This window comes from Schistocerca cancellata, chromosome 3 (assembly GCF_023864275.1).
Source record: "Schistocerca cancellata isolate TAMUIC-IGC-003103 chromosome 3, iqSchCanc2.1, whole genome shotgun sequence".
NCBI lineage: Eukaryota > Metazoa > Arthropoda > Insecta > Orthoptera > Acrididae > Schistocerca > Schistocerca cancellata.
The window spans coordinates 660,081,453-660,101,972 of NC_064628.1; the positions used below are offsets into that span (position 1 = coordinate 660,081,453).

The following is a 20,520-nucleotide window of genomic DNA, read 5'->3' on the forward strand; positions in this document are numbered from 1 at the left end:
GTAACACATAGGCCTTTATTGTCAGATTACCTACCTGATTTCAGTTAGCCCATGTTCAGTGATGCATAATATGCCTGATTTTATTCTATTTTCTGGCTATACCTCTGCTTCTCGTTTGTTACCAGTGTATAGGATATTATGGGCTAATACTTTTTTGTAATTTTCCTTCGGCTGACTTACATGTTGTTGACTGTATTCTGAAAGGATGTTATAAATGTGTAGAAGATGATGTGGTCATTGGTGGCACCACTTGTAAGGGTTATGGACTGGGTATGGGTGTGGGTGAGTGGTTCTCTGGTGAAGGTGGAGAGTAGGTGCAGAAGATGTACACAGTCAGTGGTGACAAATAATTTATTAATTGTTGAGTTCAATAGATGTAGATAAAGCATCAACAGGAGAAGGTGGATGGTGGTGGTCGGTCAGTGCATCCAGGCTATGAAGGCAGGCAATGATGCGCCAGTGTCAGCACTTTCATCAGTAAGGCTCAGAGGCAACCTCGCCAGCCGTACATTGTTCAGACCCGTGCTGTATCAGTTGGTAGTGCTGTTGCCCTCATAAATGCAGATGGTCTGAGGAAATACTCAGCCCAGCACTAGGTGGCTGTGTTGCCTGGGATTGAGTCCCAGACTAGTGACTGGAGGGTAGAGGCTTGCGCTGACAGGTTCCAGAGGCTCAGCACTGAAAGGACGTTAGCTCAGCCCCTGCTCATACAGGCTGCAGCTGGACTTCCAGTTGGCCATCCCTTCGAGATGGGGGAAGGACGGTGACAGCAATGTGATGTAAGCCAATACACAATGGATGCCAATTTGAAGCACAGCTGTGGTGATGTGCTATGCCTGGCCAAATGGCCAGCTTTTATGCATGGCTAGGCAGAGCTTGTTGTTGAGGCCACATACACATCCTGGCAAGTATCATCAAAGTATCTCAAAACACCAGCTGTTACCTGGGTCACAGTTGCAGAGGCACTGACATGGCCTAAATGCTGAGCTTGTGGGTGTCAGCAAGCACCCAGGTTTTAGAATCATGACATCAACTTGTGCCCACACCTCTATGATATTCAAAGTGCTTCATTTATTTGGGTGGTGCTTATATTTGGCTTTCTCAGCTCAACCAAATGATTCCTCCCCCCCCCCCCCCCCCCTCCCACCCAGACATATGTTTCCTTTGTTTCTAATGGTTTTTCAGACATCTGTAAAACATTCTTCTGAGTGTTACATTTCAGGTACAAATTTGTGTGTGCTCTAAGGTGGTCACAATGTTCTTTAATGGCACAGTTTATTGAGCTGTGCCAGCATGTCTCTGGCAGTTGTGTCAGAAAGGTGTGCCAGAAGTGTGCTGTGGTGCTTTTTATCACTGGCTGAGGTGGAAGTGAAGCAGCACTGGCTGGTGTGCACTTTCAATTGTGAGTCCACCCAGGTACGAGGAGGGGAACACATGGGGGATGGGGTGGGGGTGGGGAGGAAGTATCAGCTGGAGTGTCTTGTGAAGCAGCCAGCCTGTGTATTGGAGTTGTGGCCATGACTACTGAGCTACTGGGGCAGCTCTGAGCTGTGAACTTTGAATTCAAGCTGTTTGTTTGTCTGCAAGTTCTTGGTGTTGTGCATAGAGGTCAGCACCTGCATGAATGTTGTGGAGTAATGGGTATCAGATGCAAGCTATCGTCTTGTTATTACCTCCATGCTGTGTACTAAATAAGATGCCCAGGTGGATGATGTGGAGTCACCATCAATGAGTCTAAGCCATCATTTGCCATTTTCTCACTGCTGAGTGTGGAGTACATCAGTATGGTTCTCAGCTGAGGCTACCAGAGGCCGATCATGCATATGAGCAATGTTGTTCTGTCAGTCATTGTGATTTGTAAGGCATTGTCTTCCTTGTTTTTTAGTGTCGCTTGCATCATGTGCATGTCATTCATTGAGTTGTGTTGCCTACTGTGCATGAGCTGTTTGTCAGTTTTGTGGTCTCATATAAGTAATGGGTAATGGGGCCTGTTCTGTCACATCACGTATCTTTTGTTCATTCCCATTTGTGAAATTAGTATCAAGTTCAGGTTGTTATTTGTTTACCTGTTCTGTAAACATGTGTTTTAAGTGGTGGAAAAGACTGTCATGATTTGTTCATACGTTAAATTGCAACACTTTCTGCTGTTCGAGTACTTTTAAATATTGTTGTCTTTCAGACAGCTGGCATATGCTGTTGATTCTGTAAATTTCAGTGTGCTCGTTTGACCAATGTTATGTAACTGAATGTAACTCCATCTTCACTGCAGGAGTGTGGGACAGCAGCTGGTTGATGAAATGTAATAATACTGTACCAACAGTTGTTATTTTGATATTGTTTTATTAGGCAACCAGTTTCAACATTCCAGTCATGTCTTCTTCAGGCCTGTCGCATGAATGACACTAAGTAGCACTCATACACGTAAAACTGTCAAACTGTTTTGACAGACCTAGATGACTCCACATCACTTACGTGCCAGAAATTGTGATGTGACAGATGGAACAGTCATGGGTGTTTCACTCATCAGTTATTACTGATATCTTCAGTGAGAGTTTCAAAATATGAACACTGGAAACAGCTCCCTCCTCCTCTGTCCATCCTGCTTCTTCAGTATATAGATTATACAATTTTAATTTGGTCACTTGGCAATGAGGTGTTATGGCAGTTTATCAATCATATGGATAGTATGCATCAAAACATCAGATTTGTAGAGGAATAGGAGGATGACTGGAAGTTTCTTTCTTCAATGTGCTGCATATACAGCAATAGAAATAAAAGACGGATAAGAATAACCTGGGGTTCTTCTGGACAAACTTAAAAAATGTTTCCAAAATTAAGTTTCTAATGTGTCTAGAAAGAAAAAGTTTAGTCAGTTTTTACTCAGGGCAAGGAGACATGTACTTTTAATGTGAAAACCATTCAAAAACTGAAGGCTACTCAGTGATGAAGGCAGAGATGCAAGTTGGGAACTACTAGGAGAGAGAGCAACTACTTCATATAACAGGAAATGCAGAGACTGTCATATGAATTTTAGTATATTAAACTTTGTTGCATTAAGCACAAGTAATTCTTAACAAGTCAATGTAGTAGTTTAATAATACAGCTGCTTGACTTAATAAATGTACTCATAACGCAATTCCAGATCCCTAAATATTCTTTTTTGTGATGGGTATTACAAAATGTAATGAATGAGCAGTGTACAAAATGAGCACTGTGTATCCTAATCGTGTAAACACATTTCACACAGAGCAGTTGCATTGCAACGAACAGCACACAAAGAGAAAAACTAAGTCTGGTAACTATATTACCAGTGCATTTGTATGGTATAACAAATTTAACTGCTCATGCAGTAAGCTGCATATTAGGAAAAATAATATATATGAATCTTACTGAAAACATTTCACTTTTTTAGATCTTAGTAATTTACCTGAGTTACAGATGCATGGAACAGTATGCTTGCTCTGTATTTTCTTGAAAATAATAAAAATTATAGTACAACACATTTTTTGAGTCTCTGAAGAACGAATGCAATAAATGAAACAAAGTTTTGCTAAATTCAAGTACATAGCTTTCATCAACATTTTCTATGTCTACATAACAATGTTTGTAGACTTCTTTCTTAACAAGAATGGCAAACATTTTATTCAGAAGAAGGAAAGTCTATAAAAGAAGGGAAAAACTTACTTGAAGAAAAGAGCCACGTCAGCATCATAAGCGCCAACAGCAATATCAGGATACTGATTGTTGTCAAGGTCTACCCCACCAGTAACAGAAAACCCAAATGTTGTGATTCCATTGTATATGTTTTCACCATATATCACCTGAGAAGTTTCTTTCATAATGCCAGCATTTGATCCATGATAAATATAAACAGCTCCACCACCTCTGGGACCATCGTATGGAGCACCAACAGCAATATCTGTAAATCACCAGAGGCAATAAATCACTATATTTTTATAAGATATTTTGCAATTTTATTGTGAAAAAATTAATAAACTTTATTACTAGAATATTCAGCTGAAGAACTATCTACAGATAAAACTGAAAATATGCCAATGCACATAATTAAAAGGAAACAATGGGTTTTATGGTTTCAGTTCTTAAAGTTTCTCAAAATAAGTTAATTAGAAGATAGCAGAAAAGAAAGGAAAAAAAAGTTAAATGAAGTTAAAAGGAACCATGCGTTGAAACTGTTTCTAATTCTGTGTGGTGGCTCAGCACGTTTAGCAACATTTCCCTACTTTTTTGACTTGGCCTAGTGGTCAGTCAGTTTCATATTCTATGGATTGTTTGTATGTTAAATCACTATTATGAGGAATGAGTCAGTGTACATTCAAATAACAAATTAATTTGTAAGCATGGTTACAAGCTGACTGTTTTTTTAATATACAGATGTGAATAAGTAATCTCTTACCAGCATTTTTACATGTTACACTAACAGAAATTCTTCTACAGAATAGGAGGAATTGCGGCATTATAGAAATATTTCGTCACAAATATAGTCTCTACAGATACACAGCTGCATGATACTTGTGTAATTTATCTGCTTGGGTGAGCTGGTGTGGTGGTTAAGGCAGAGTTCAAATCTCTGTCTAACTGTCTTGATTGATAACTTCTTAAATCATGTTATGTGACTGCCAGGATCTTTCCTTCAAGAGGTCATAGCTATCCGAGGAACAAAGGTCCTGTTCTACAATTTGCCAAGTCAGGCGATTCAACTTGAATATTCTTAACTAATCATGGTAACCCACTGAAAATGTAGATTAGCTTAATAAATAAAAACCAATGATCAAAATGATTGTAAAGAGGGGGAAATTATTTTTATGTTTAGGAGAAAGAAAAATATAGCTATTTAAATGAAGTAAATGTTGTAAGAAATCAGGATTTTATGTAAAAAGGCTCTCTAATGAGCTACTGTTTTCAGGAAAAAGATACAACAAATTCTGTCACAACAATCTGATGACAGAACATGCTGATAACATTCACTTTGCTCAAGGTGGAAGTCAATATTAAACCCTAAAAATTTTGTAGATTTTCATATGATTCTGAGTCTTGCCAGATTTCAAGAAAACTTGGTAATATTTAGGGTTGCACACATTGATAACTTTTATCTCAATCTAGTGAGATTTCTAGAATTGAAGTGCTTTGCACTGGTGGTCTTTTGTCTTTTGCAGGTAACTGAACTTTAAAATGGGAACCAAAAGAGGGATTTAACTGCTAGAAAAGGGCGAGTGGTGAGCTTCCAGGAATGCAGCTCCTTCCAATGGACCAGATGCTTTCAGTTCCTTTTTTCTTACCATCACACAGGATTGAAAGAAACACTTTCAGATGTTGCTAAATCCAACAGTGCTAAACTACTGGAAGTGTGGAACAAAGCAAATACCCCTGTTAAGATGGAGGAGAATATCTGCGATGCTGTACAGTAGCTGTACAAAGAAAGCCAAAATCTGGATAAAGAGAAATCAAGAAACATGAATAAAGCAAATGGGAAACAGCAGATTTGGAATGGTGATTTCTTTGAATTTTTTGATGTTTCTCAGCAAAATATGATGGATATGACTACCGTATCACCAGAAGATAAAGAATTTCTTAGGTCACAAAGAGCAGATAGGTTTTTGCTTTGAAAATAAGAACTATGTATATAAAAGAAGGGAAAAAAGATTAAAATAAGAATAAACATTATAAAGCTATCACTGAAATCAGTAAGACAGTTACACTTGAAGACTCATCTCCATTATCATCTAGTGATGAAGAGGCTGAATTTTTGCCTCCAACAACAAAAAAGTTATGTTCAAATCCTAGGTTAAAACCTATTGATCAGGCACTCATGTCTCCTTTATGGATGATCAAAAGTATCCAGACACCTGGCTGAAAATGACTTAAAAACTTGTGGCACACTCCATCGGTAATGCTGGAATTCAGCATGGTGATGGTCCACCCTTAGACTCAATGACAGCTTCCACTCTTGCAGGCATATGTTCAGTCAGGTGCTGGAAGGTTTCTTGGGGAATGGTAGCCCATTCTTCATGGAGTGCTGCACTGAGGAGAGGTATTGATGCCGGTCGGTGAGGTCTGGCATGAAGTGGGTGTTCCAAAACATCCCAAAGGTGCAGAGCACTTGCCCGCAAAAGGCAAAGGTCCCGAGTTCGAGTCTCGGTCCGGCACACAGTTTTAATCTGCCAGGAAGTTTCATCCCAAAGGTGTTCTGTAGCATTCAGGTCAGGACTCTGTGCAGGCCAGTTCACTACAAGGATGTTACTGCAATGTAACCATTCTGCCACAGGCCATGCATTATGAGCAGGTGCTCAGTCTTCTTGAAAGATGCAATCACCATTCCTGAATTGCTCTTCAACAGGGGGAAGCAAGAAAGTGCTTAAAACATCAATGTAGGCCCGTGCTGTGATAGTGCCATGCAAAACAACAAGAGGTGCATGCCCCTTCCATGAAAAACACGACCACACAATAACACCATTGCCTCCAATTTTACTGTTGGTACTACACACACTGGCAGATGATGTTCACCAGGCATTCGCCATACCCACACCCTGCCATCAGATCGCCACATTGTATACCATGATTCGTCACTCCACACAATGTTTTTCCACTATTCAATCATCCAATGTTTATGCTCCTTACACCAAGCAAGGTGTTGTTTGGCATTTACCAGTGTGATGTGTGGCTTACCAGCAGCTGCTCAACCATGAAATCCAATTTTTCTCACCTCCTGCCTAACTGTCATAGTACTTGCAGCGGATCCTGTGTGATGGTTTGGATAGATGTCTGCCTATTGCACATTATGACCCTCTTCAACTGTTTCCCGTCTCTGTCAGTCAATAGACGAGGTCGGCCTGTACGCTTTTGTGGTGTATGTGTCCCTTCACATTACCACTTCACTATCACATTTGAAACAGTGGACCTAGGGATGTTTAGGAGTGTGGAAATCTTGCATACAGACACCCAATATCCTGACCACATTCGAAGTCCATGAGTTCTATGTAACACCACATTCTTTTCTCTCACAATGTCTAATGACTACTGAGGTCGCTGATATGAAGTACCTGGCAGTAGGTGGCAGCAAAATGCACCTAATATGAAAAATGTGTGTTTTTTTTGGGGGGGGGGGTCTGGATACTTTTGATCACATAGAGTATTTCAAAAATTTCCATATCTCCAGCTAGCGTTTACCAAGCTTGGGCAATCAATGGAAGTAAAACAACAAAGAAAATCAATTCCTCCTCAATTGGTCCTGCACTGGTATAGTAAGCTGTTGCCCTTAGTTGCCCATGGGAGTGTCAAAATATGGAAGACAAGAGTTTCAGTTCTAGTGAGTGGCACAGATTTTGAACATTTGGTTGGCATACCTGTTGCCTTGAAAGGTATTGATGAATAGTTGGCAGAACTAGTTATTGGGGAAGTGGACTGATTTTGTCTATGTGACAATGTCATCTATATATCTTCTGATACTATAGAGTCTAGTACAGGACTGATCTAAGGGACATGTGCCAGAATTGAAATGGAATTCAGATAAACTTTGATGTTGTTGACTTTGAGTGTTGTGGGCGTACCATCAAGTAGTCCTGTCATCCACATTTTTCAGAAATTCCAAAGTCTGTGGGGTTCACTTGATAAGAAGTCATATACAACAATGCCAGATGAGGAAAGTTCTAGTCAAGGCTTTCTAGAAGAACAATACATGAAGATGGTTTACTACATCCAAATTGTTCTAAAAGATGGAAGTCATCCAAGAAAATATTACAAAGAGCTATCACAACTCTCACTCCTGTATACAGGAGGTTGGTCTAAAATTGACTACAGTTCTAGGATCCCAGGGCTCTGCATCAAGAACAGTGGATGGCAAAGGCAATACATACACTTAAAATTGTTCTCTTCACTAAACAGTTTGGGGGACTGATGACCTTCGCTGTTTAGTCCCCCTTAAACATCCCAACAACCACCACCACTAAACAGTTGAAAATTCCTTAACAAGAATTGAAATGAATGAAACAGGTTGCACATTTTTTCAGCCACACCTACGTTCACTGTGTTTTGGCATAGGATTATATAGTTTTTATTCACATATTATGTATGAACCTTCTATATCTTTCTATATACATAAAAATTGATACTTTTCCCTATACTTTTCTCTTCTTACTTTTATGAAAAGAATAATTTTTAAATTTCTGTTGTGTGAAATACTAATACAATTTATTATTTGTGTCATCCAACTGATTCAAACTGCTTGAAATATCATAAGCTAAATGTGACATTTTCCAGTAAAACAACAGTAACATGCTTTAGGTTTAGTTTAAACATAATTCATTATCTTTGTTTTTCATCCAGGGATTAATCAGATGTTTTTTATGAATGATTTATTTACGTAATAATAGTATTAGAATGATTGTCATTTTTAACAAGTCAGTATTTAATAAAAGTAGTAGTCTGTCTTTTATCCTAGTTTACACACATGCTATGTGACTCTTCCTTATAAATCCTAGTTCATTATAAGCTGCTAAGCTTGCCACTAACTAACTTTTAAATGAATATAAGGAGTTTTCTGTTTTAAAAAATATGTCACTTTATTTTTAGATAATGCAGTTCCTATTACATGTTCCTAAAAAGTTCAACAATTTGCTGTAAATATCAGACCATTAAGTAAAAGTTTTGATGTATGCTATTTAGAAGGATAGGAAAGATAGTACAAATGTTTTTCAAAGAATATAATGTACATGAGTCCCCAATTACTCCTTTTTTGGGAAAAAGAATTCTCACTTTTCATGAAATGAACCTCTTGATTCAAGAATGACATATATTGCCACTACTTTACTGGTTATGTGATTTTTAGTTCTCTTATTTATCTATTTAAATCAATTAAAGTCATCTATTGGTACCGCAGAGTTTGGTTTCTCTTATTTACTATTTTCGTGTATGGATTGAATAAATTATAAGACTGAAAAATTGTCTGTAAGTGGCACAAACCTCCATATCCATCTTTATTAATGTCTCCAATTGATGCTAGAGACAAACCAAATCTTGACTTGGAATTCACACCATCACGCCAATGGTTTTTGGTAAATCTGTTCTGCAACATTATATATCAACACAGATTATGAATAATAAAGATATTGTAACCAAATAAGTAAAAAAATCTTTACCTAAAAACTCATTTATGTGTACAGAGACAACAAGTTTCAGTGTAAAATACTGTTTGAAAAAGAAACAACTTTGAAATCAAGTAAGAACTTTAAAATACTGTGGGAGGTTCAATTAACCAAGTGATGATTTATGAAACACTTATTACAGGGATTGAAAAATTACCAAAATAACTGCAAAGGAATCAGTTTACCAGTTTTACACAAGATGAAAAAGAAAGTTCACACTACCATTCCTGCTTCTTGGTAAATAACGTATATGCGTCCTGTTTCATATTTTCCTTCATTGTTAGGAAGAGTGTAAAGTGGTGCTCCAATCACAATATCATCAGTCTTGTCTCCATTCATATCAGCAATGCAAATTGCATATCCAAAATAAGCACCCAATTGCTCTCCAATAAATTCACCAACAACATCCAGAGTTTCTGTATACAGAATGACCTGTAATCAAAGGAGGTTTATGCAGCTATTCTTAATGTTATGTCTATTTATTTTTATGTATTGACACTGATTGTGTGTTCTGTAGATTCACAACATTAATAAGTCTGGATCCGAAACACGTACATAAATGTTACAATGAAAGATGATATTATATTGAAATGCAGATCTGCATTACATGGATGTTAGTTAATTAGTGAAGACTAAATTGTCATTATAGATACAGAGTATAAAGTTGTAGACAGTATATTCTATACTTCAATATTGAATTGGACCATGTATCAGATAGTAATTACTCTTTGCTGTGGATCAGTTTCTGCACTAAATGTTTGCACACTCAATTGTTGGAATATGAAACCCATAAATTAAGAAAATAAACATTATAATACTGTCTTTGAGATCAGTACTTGTATAATTTTATAATGTTCAGTTTATTTTCTCATGATTAATAAAGAAAAGAATGTTGCTAATGAAATGTAATTAGAACCACATTTGCAACATGCAAATATCTAAAAAATAATAGGTTGAGGAGTAATTTAACTGTAGATGAAACTCAGTTTACTTTGATAATGATCACAACTTATATAAAAAAAACTGAAAAGCCTTCTAAACTATTACAGCACTGGCACAAAATCTAATAAAATCTGCATAGCTATAAAAAGTAATTACCTTTCAAGAATTTATTGTTCATTACAAAGTCTAGACGATGGAGTACACACTAAAACTTTAAATGATGTTAAACTTGTTGTATCAGTTTATAATCCAAGTATTAAATATTTAAATTGAGTCTTAAATCAAAATTCCAAAACATTCAAACAATTGAAAATCCAGGATTGATTGTAACAATATTGTGAAAAGGAAAGTTGCTACTCACCATACAGCAGAGATGCTGAGTCACAGATAGGCACAACAAAAATACTGTTGCAAATAATAGCTTTCAGCGAGTAAGGCCTTCATCAGAATTGGACAGCAATCACACGCGCACACACTGAGGCCTCAGTTGCCTGAGACCGCAGTCATGTGTGTGTGTGTGTTTCATTTTCACAATATTGTTCCAAAACATTCTTAATTTTCATTTGATGATGGCATCCTATTTTAATTTTTATAACATGGAAACAATATATAAAGTTTTTGTTATCTTTTTGACAAGAGGGTAAGGTTATCATAGTAGATGGAGCAGGGAGCCTGGCTAAAGACAGAAATTAATGACCTGGTTGAAATAGGAGTAGCAACTACATACATGATTGTGTGTTTTGTGTAGGTCCTACAGCACCGTGATCAGCCCTGATTTTACATCACTATGAGCCATGTAAATACTGAGTTGAGCAGGCTGCTGCTGACTGAAATGAAATCTCTTATAAGTGCAGTGCTGATACAATTAGCATATGGGGGATGTACTAGACACAGCCTACATCTGAGTAAGAGAGGGAAAGATAAGTTAGCTGAGCTTCTTGGAGAAAATGTACAGAGGGTCACCATCACATAAGGCAAGATCTCTGTGATTGCTGGTGTCAGAGAGGTACCTTTTTTGTGTTAGAATCATGGTTCAAGCACCCTGTTATGAAAGAAGTTAAAATGACAGAACAGCTCACAAAATGCTTCAGAATGCACAGAAAAGTAAAGTTAGCTTATTTCATTGGAATATTAGAGGACTGAGTAATAATGCAGAAGAACTTCTTGTCTGTTTGGAAAAACTTAGAGAGCTCTGAAAATATAGATGTCCTGTGCCTACCTGAGCACCACATAACCATAGGGTTAGAGAAGTTAAACAAATTACACTCTAGCGTCTTACTCATGAAGAACTAACATGAGAAAAGGAGAATTTTTTACACTTATAAGACATAACACAAATTCAAAAACTTAGACAAGTAGATTTTGTAGTTATCACCACATAGAAGTGCATGCTTATGAATTAATACTGAAAAATAGTTCTTTTAATTACAACTGTTTATAAGTCCCCACCAAGATATTTCGAACTATTTATATGAGGCATTTGGATTACTTACAATGCTATCTGTTTGACAGCAGCAAGCAGATTATGGCCTGTAGTGATTTCAATGTTTTTTTAAAGGATTCTGATAGGGAAAGCAATTTGGAAATCTTATTTGGATCCTAAAATCTGATCTGCTGGCTACATTTCCAACACTGGTGGATATTGGACCCTAACAGATTATAGTTTCTTTGATTGATGATGCTCAAAGCAAGAAAAAACTGTATACCTAGCAACAAATGCTCTGCTGCTCATGAGACACAGTTAGTAATGATAAATAAGATAGTGCCTTATAGTATTGATACTCCTCAGTGGAACTCATTTAAAATAATTAATGACTCCAAAACAAATGTTTTTAAAAGTAGTTTACTAGAGATGATCTGGGGTGAAGTTTATTACAAATTAAATGCTGACACAAAATTATATCTATTCCATGATAACATCATATAATTACTTGAAAATAGTTTTGCACATAAGCCACTCAAAAAGAACATTAAACAACCATGTAAAAACCATGGTAGAAAGATCAAATATCTGTATACATGGATCCACAGCCACTGCAAATTTCTCCAGGTAATTCATTGTCCTGAATAGATTAGCAATTATATGAAGAGCAGAAACAGCTGAAATTAAGTGTTTTTAATTTTGAAATAAATCCTTTATTTCACAATTTTTTGCTATTAGCTAATTTTGCCCCCCTGGGCATTTTCAAGGTCCACAAATGTGAGTTCCAAGGGTAAAATGATGAATGCAACCCTTATGCATTTCTTTGTCACCGTGCCAGTGTTAGCCACACTGAATTTGTTGGTTCACATAAACCTTCCACTTTACATTCAACAAGCAGAACTGGTGCTTTCTGCAGATGATACTTGTGTTATGATAAATCTAATTAGAGAGAAAGCAACAGCATATATGATAAATGATATTTTCCAAAGAATTATATAGTGATTCTCAGAAAATTGATGAAGCATATGGACAGGAGTCAGCAAAGAGGATAGAATGCTCCAAATTTTTTTGTTGTACGTATAGATAAAAACTTGAGCTGGAAGAAGTATAGTTCTGAGCTTCTCAAACAATTAAGTTCAGCTACTTTTGCTCTTCATAGTGGGGTAACTGCCAATCTTGGAAACAACTCACTCAATCTCATGACATATTTTGCATCTTTACTTTCAATAACGTCTTATGGAATTATTTTCTCGGGTAACACATCACTTAGAAATAAAGTATTGATTGTACAAAAGCAAGCCGTAATAATAATATGTGGTGTTCACCGACAGTCACCGTGTAGGTATGTCTACTATTTATTTTATTTATTTATTTATCTCTTGTTCCGGTGAATCATGTTGTGACAGTATCACAGGATATGGAACGTGTCAATTTTACAAGCTTTTGGCCGGAATTTATGGTAATACATAAAACAAAACAAAAACAGTAAACAGTAACTTAGGTCCCACTACAAAAATACATTTTAGAGAGAGATAAAGATTACAAAATAATAAGTGTTACAAAGAAATAAATATTGCAAAATATATGTTTACCATAAAAATATTCGGTATTACAAATACAAATTTGGGCATACATTTGCAATTTACAATACAAGAGATGTTAAACACTGTAGTTCAGGAACTCTTCTAATGTATAAAATGATCCTAGCAATAGGAACTGCCTTAAGGTTTTTTTAAACAGGAGATCATCATCTATCAAACACTTTCTTGAAGGGAGGGCATTAAAAATCTTACAGCCACTGAAATGGACTCCTTTCTGCACCATACTTAGATTTGGCTGTTCATAGTGGATATCATGTTTCCTTCTAGTATTGTGACTGTGATATGCACTATTCAGCTTAAAGATGGATTTTTCTTTCCTTATAAAGCACATCAACGAGAATATATATTGCACAGTGGAGGTAAGTATTTCAAGCTTCTTAAAAAGATTCCTGCATGTGGCTCTAGGATGGACTCCACACATGATCCTAATGGCTCTTTTTTTGTACACACAGTACTTTTTTAGCCAGTGGCTGATTTCCCCAAAATATAATTCCAAATGCCATAATTGCATGAAAGTAACCATAATATGCTGACTTCATGGTTTCCATGTTTCTATAAGAAGAAACAATGCGCAATGCATATGTTGCTGAACTTAGTCTTTTGCACAGATCCACGATGTGGTTGGACCAATTCAGTTTGCTATCAATATGCAAGCCTAGGTATTTCAAGGAATCTACCCTGTTTATTGTCTGCTCACCTACCTTTACAAATATTTCCTCATCTTTGGATGTTTTGTGGAACTGAATGTAGTTTGTTTTACAGTAATTTAAAATAAGACCATTAATGTTGAACCAGTTCACCGTTTCATTTAAAACCTTATTTGCCGTTACCTCAAGCTTATCTTCCGAATTATCAATAAGTAGTGTAGTGTCATCCGCGAAAATGGTGAATCTACAATATTCCGTAGAGAGAGGAAGATCATTGATAAATATAATAAAAAGTAGGGGGCCCAGAACTGAGCCCTGCAGCACTCCACATGTGATGGTACCCCATTCTGAAGATATTGCGACACCATCTTGACTATCTACTACAACTTTTTGTTTTCTGTTTGACAGATATGAGTCGAGCCATTTCCCTGCTGCACCACTTAAACCGAGATGTGCAGCTTTTTGTAAAAGAATTTGGTGATTTACACAGTCAAATGCTTTTGTTAGGTCACAAAATATGCCAATCACTTTCAGTTTTTTGTTGATAGATTCCAAGAGTTTGCCAGTAAATGCAAATATTGCATCTTCTGTTAACAAACCTTTCTGAAATCCAAACTGACTTTTGCTGAAGCTATTGTGTTCACTGAGATGCTTAACTATCCTGGCATGCATTAGTTTCTCTAAAACTTTTGAAAAGCTTGTCAGTAGTGATATTGGCCTATAGTTAGCAGTATCCGTCTTATCCCCCTTCTTATACAGCGGTTTTACAACTGCATACTTAAGCCTCTCAGGAACTATTCCTTGCTTAAGTGATGCATCAAAAATGTGGCAAAGGACTTTACTTACATGGCTGGAGCAGTATTTTAATAATTTGTTAGAAATGTTGTCAATTCCAGCAGCGTTTTTACTTTTCAGGGATTTAATAACTCTTTCAATTTCTTGAACAGTGACTGTTTTTACCTTCATGTGTTGCACTAAACCAGGTACTCTAGCTTTCAAAAGATTGATGGCTTGCTTCATGGACCCTTGTAAACCTATTTTTTCTGTTACTGTTAAAAAATTGTAGTTGACTGTGTCTGCAACTGTTTTTGGATCGCTAACAAGATTACCCTCACTTTTTATTTGGATATTTTCACTACAAACTGCATTTTTCCCCGTTTCCTTCTTTACAAATTTCCAGATAGTGTTTACTTTATTGCTCGAGTTGTCAATTTCTGCCTTCAAGCACATGTTCTTTGCTGCCTGAATTGTCTTATTCAGAACTTTATTGTAGATTTTATAGTGTGTAATCCTACAAGGAGGTAGGCAAAATTTCAACTTGGTGTAATGACTTGCAGGCCTCTATAAACATGTATAAATACAAGACAGTAGCACCTTGTGGTACACTCTGTCTGATTGTTTCAAATTCTGTGAGCCTGTTGTTTTTGTTTGACATGGAACTTGATTGATTGATTTTAACAGGAGAGCTAAAACAGCTTAGGTCTGACCCACCACTGCCCGCACCGAAACTAGGTTTAGTGTGCGGTATAGCTCCCTGTATATCTAGCAAAGCCAACCAGTGCCATTAAATAGTGCAAGGAGTACCTCTACCAGTTTTTTGTTAGACACAATTTCTTCAGGTCTAGTTGTCCCAAAGATTCTGTATCTTTTTCTCTCCAATGCCATGCATTTGAAGATTAGGTGTGATGCAGTTTCTTCACCCTCATCACAGATCCTACATTTAGGGTCCTCTTCTGTTATACCCATTGTGTGTAGGTGTTTTTTGAAGTTCCCATTGCCAGTCATCATTCCAGTCATGAGTTTAATCTCTTTCCTGTTCAATCCCAGGATGACAGAGCTTCTTTTAAAACATGGCTTGGGCATCATTACCTTAGCATGTTTTTGTTTATGGACCTTGGTCCAATATCCTACATGCTGTTTCCTAAGCCAGTTCCATAGTTCTAATTTGCTCATAGCCTTGGCAATTGTCAGGACAGATTCCGGTACAATAAATGGAGTTGTTGCCCCCATCCTGCCAATCTATCAGCTTATTCATTGCCACAGATCCCTGAGTGGACAGGGACTCACACTAGGTTCACGCTATTGCTTCCCCCTAGCTCCACCAGAGCCCTGTGGCAATCTGCAACAATCTTAGATCTTGTTGCAGGAGCTGCCAATAATTTCAGGGCTGCCTGGCTGTCTGAATAGATGAAGATGCTATGGCCATTGTAGCACCTATGCTTATTCTCCTCCACACATCCCATGATTGCAGTAATTTCTGCTTGGAATACAGAGGCCAGTTTCCCTAGAGAGGTGATGCTCTCCAGTCTTGGCTGAACCCCGTACAACCCTGCCCCAATGTCTTGGTCTGTTATCGACCCATCGGTGAACCAAACGATGTCCCCCGTACGGTGTCGAACTGTTTTCTCCCACTGCTCCCTACTTCCAATTATTATGTTGTAAGGCTTGTCGAAGCAGTTGGAAATTATTATATAGTCGGCAGGCATTTCCCCAGCCATACCTATATTTACCTCACTCACTATGTTAGTGCGTGATTCTGAATATCGGAATGAGACCCAATTTTGGCCAGTTTTAAGTCTGTGTGCCCCAGCTGCTGCCTCCATCTTAACCCAAAGGTGAAGTGGAGGCATATCCAGCATGGCTTCCATTCCAGTGGTTGGTGTGCTGCTAATTCCGCCCGTTATGGCTAAGCCAGCCAATCTCTGCACCTTAGCAAGGTCTTTAGCAGCAACCCGCTGTTCTACCTCCTTCCACCACACTACAGCCCCATATGAAATCCTAGGTCTAACCACTGTGGTGTATATCCAGTGACATGGAACTTACATACTTTGCTTCCTGTCATTCCAATAAGATAAAAACCATGGACTTGCCAGGTTTGCTACTCCACGTATTTGTAAGTCATTATGTAAGGCTCATAGCAGTTGGAAAAAAGAGCTGTGGGTTTCATCATTTAAAAATTCTATTTTGTGTGTGTGTGTGTGTGTGTGTGTGTGTGTGTGTGTGTGTGTGTGTGTGTGAGAGAGAGAGAGAGAGAGAGAGAAAGAGAGAGAGAGAGAGAGAGAGAGAGAGAGAGAGAAATAAATTGACACATTTATTTCATGATGCTGCATCACAAAGCACATCAATAGGAGACAGTTAAATAAGCACGTGTAACACTGATTAAACACATCGCAAACAGAGATTCACAAACAACTAAAATGAAATCAGCTCATATATTCCCAAATAACAGTGGCAACAAAAATAAAAATGAGATGAAAGGATATGAAGAAAAGATTCAATGGAAAATGGCAATAAATAAAAACATGGAATCAAGCCAGATTGGAATCTGTGATATGAGACAATACTGAAATCTTCCAAGCACAGTTGCTAAGTACCTTGCCAAAGAGACCACCACCTCGAGGCATACCAACAGCAGTTCCACTGCTGCCATCTCCAGTGAAGTCCCCAGCTGCCATTGAGTATCCAAGGTATGAGTTGTCCAATATCACTGGTCCTTCAGTTGTTTTAGAAATGTCAGGCTTGTCATGCAAACTCTGTGAATACACCTGTCCTAAAAGAGAATGGTTCCTGTAATATATGTTCTGTACCATATACTATCTTTGTTAGGAAACATTCTTCCATCTTTCTGTCTCATCCAATTAACCATAAAAAATTTAGTTCCTACATAAAGCAACTACTATAACACATGCTCAGCTGTAATAATACACTATCCAGCAAAGAAACACTTTCTAAAACAGAAAGACTAGTATAAAAATAAGAAATTAATAAACCAACACTAGAATAATGTTGAAAGTGAGGGAAGTATGGAGATGAAGGTGAGAGAGCTCGAGGACCTCTCTGTGATTTGATGAAAACCTATAATTTTCAGGACAAAAATAGTGTATCAAAAAGTTTCACACTGTGCAAAACTTATCCTTCATCTTGAATTTGATATCACAGGACTTCCCACTTGTTATGTTTAGTGAATGGATCATGGAGAATGTGACTGTTGGCATTGAAATATAGTGGCTTCTTTAGTAAAAAAAAAAAAAAAATGGAATCCGTCCAGTTTATTTACTTTACAGGTCCCTACACCCCAAATAGAAGACAAATTTAGAGAGTAACACTGCTTTTCACTGTCACAGAATCTTTACATTAATTCTTCTTACAACTTCTTTTTTATTAAAAAAAGATAACCAAACAATATTTACTGGAATAGTTCCTCACCATACATCTTAAAGAAATTTATGAAGTGAAAATACAGATCTAAAGGAACTCAAGGATAGGAACCGCAAACATAAATGAGGAAGCTAACCACTCACTTTTAACTGACTTACATATTGTACATGGACACACTTCACAACACAAAGATGTTATTAGCTGTTGCATTGTCATTCTTTTTGTAATGTACATACACATACACAAACACAGCCAAACAGATGCCCAAGTGCACACACCAGCACCCACATGGCAACACTTAACTCATGCCCCATCCATGATCCATGGTTAGATGTGTCTATTAGTGTGGTTACATGTGTGAGTGTGTGTACTTACTATAGAAGGAGAGCTGTAACCAGCAACATCTATGCCCTGTTAGGTGTTTTTGTGTACTACACACTAAAACTGAGAATTTTTCTTTCCATATTTTTGTTTATTGTTTCCCAAGTAAGGTTCATTTACATGTAAATAGTTAGTCTAAGACTGAGATGAAATCTGCCATGCTGAATGAGCATCCAGGACAAATTAACAAATGATAAAAACTGTTTTAGTTTCATAGCTTGCAATTCTTTCTTTACTTGTTCTCTGTGGATATATGGAATGGGATAATGTTTGGCTTTAAATGTATCATGCAGTTTAACTTGAAATTCATACATAAAACTGGACATAGCTGTTATCAATCAGTAATTGTGTCATCATATTTACAATGTTTCAGTCTATAGTGAAAGGGACAAAAGTAATTTAATATTAAGCCACAGTGTAGTTAAAACTGTAATCAGCAAGAAGTTCCCTGAATGTAGTCTACTCCGCAAGCCACCTGACGGTGTGTGGTGGAGGGTACTTTGAGTAGCTCTATCTGTTCTCTCTTCTATTCTAGTCTTGTATTGTTCGTGGAAAGAAAGATTATTGGTATGCCTCTGTGTGGCTCTAATCTCTCTGATTTTATCCTCATTGTCTTTTCGCAAGATATACGTAGGAGGGAGCAATATACTGCTTGACTCCTTGGTGAAGGTATGTGAAGGTATGTTCTCGAAACTTCAACAAAAGCCCGTACCGAGCTACTGAGTGTCTCTCCTGCAGAGCCTTCCACTGGAGTTTATCTATCATCTCCGTAACACTCTCGCGATTACCAAACGATCCTGTAACGAAGCGCACTGCTCTCCATTGGATCTTCTCTATCTCTTCTATCAACCCTATCTGGTACGGATTCCACACTGGTGAGCAATATTCAAGCAGTGGGCGAACAAGTGTACTGTAACCTACTTCCTTTGTTTTCAGATTGCATTTCTTTAGGATTCTTCCAATGAATCTCAGTCTGGCATCTGCTTTACCGATGATCAACTTTATATGATTATTCCATTTTACTCCAGATAATTTATGGAATTAACTGCTTCCAGTTGCTGACCTGCTATATTGTAGCTAAATGATAAAGGAGCTTCCTTTCTATGTATTCGCAGCACATTACATTTGTCTACATTGAGATTCAATTGCCATTCCCTGCACCATGCATCAATTCGTTGCAGATCCTCCTGCATTTCAGTACAATTTTCCATTGTTACAACCTCTTGATATACTATAGCATCATCTGCAAAAAGCCTCAGTGAACTTCTGATGTTATCCACAAGGTCATTTATGTATATTGTGAATAGCAACGGTCCTACGACACTCCCCTGCGGCACACCTGAAATCACTCTTACTTCAGAAGACTTCTCTCCATTGAGAATGACATGCTGCGTTCTGTTACCTAGGGACTCTTCAATCCAATCACACAATTGGTCTGATAGTCCATATGCTCTTACTTTGTTCATTAAACGACTGTGGGGAACTGTATCGAATGCCTTGCGGAAGTAAAAAAACACGGCATCTACCTAGGACCCTGTGTCTATGGCCCTATGAGTCTCGTGGACGAATAGTGCGAGCTGGGTTTCACACGATCGTCTTTTTCGAAACCCATGCTGATTCCTACAGAGTAGATTTCTAGTCTCCAGAATAGTCATTATACTCAAACATAATATGTGTTCCAAAATTCTACAACTGATCGACGTTAGAGATATAGGTCTATAGTTCTGCACATCTGTTCAATGTCCCTTCTTGAAAACGCGGATGACCTGTGCCCTTTTGCAAACCTTTGGAATGCTACGCTCTTGTAGAGACCTACAGTACACCGCTGCAAGAAGGGGGGCAAGTTCCTTCACGTACTCTGCATAAAATGGAACTGGTATCCCATCAGGTCCAGTGGCCTTTCCTCTTTTGAGCAATTTTAAATGTTTTTCTATCCCTCTGTCATCTATTTTGATATCTACCATTTTGTCATCTGTGTGATAATCTAGAGAACGAAGTACAGTGCAGTCTTCCTCTGCGAAATAGCTTTGGAAAAAGACATTTAGTATTTCGGCCTTTAGTCTGTCATCCTCTGTTTCTGTACCATTTTGGTCACAGAGTTTTCTGGACATTTTGTTTTGATCCACCTACTGCTTTGACATAAGACCAAAATTTCTCAGGATTTTCTGCCAAGTCAGTACATAAAACTTCACTTCCGCATTCATTGAATG

At 37.6% G+C, this 20,520-nt stretch overlaps 1 protein-coding gene across 1 annotated transcript in view; it reads right to left on the reverse strand.

Annotated features, from left to right (window-relative positions):
* Positions 1–20,520, reverse strand: part of LOC126175631 (integrin alpha-PS2-like) — a 402,904-nt gene that overhangs the window by 47,741 nt on the left and 334,643 nt on the right. The window contains exons 7-10 of the mRNA XM_049922517.1: positions 17,146–17,321; positions 9,381–9,590; positions 8,977–9,079; positions 3,685–3,919 (exon numbers count right to left, since the gene is read on the reverse strand). Coding sequence (XP_049778474.1) covers positions 3,685–3,919; positions 8,977–9,079; positions 9,381–9,590; positions 17,146–17,321 — 724 coding nt within the window. The remainder of the gene's footprint in view (positions 1–3,684; positions 3,920–8,976; positions 9,080–9,380; positions 9,591–17,145; positions 17,322–20,520) is intronic.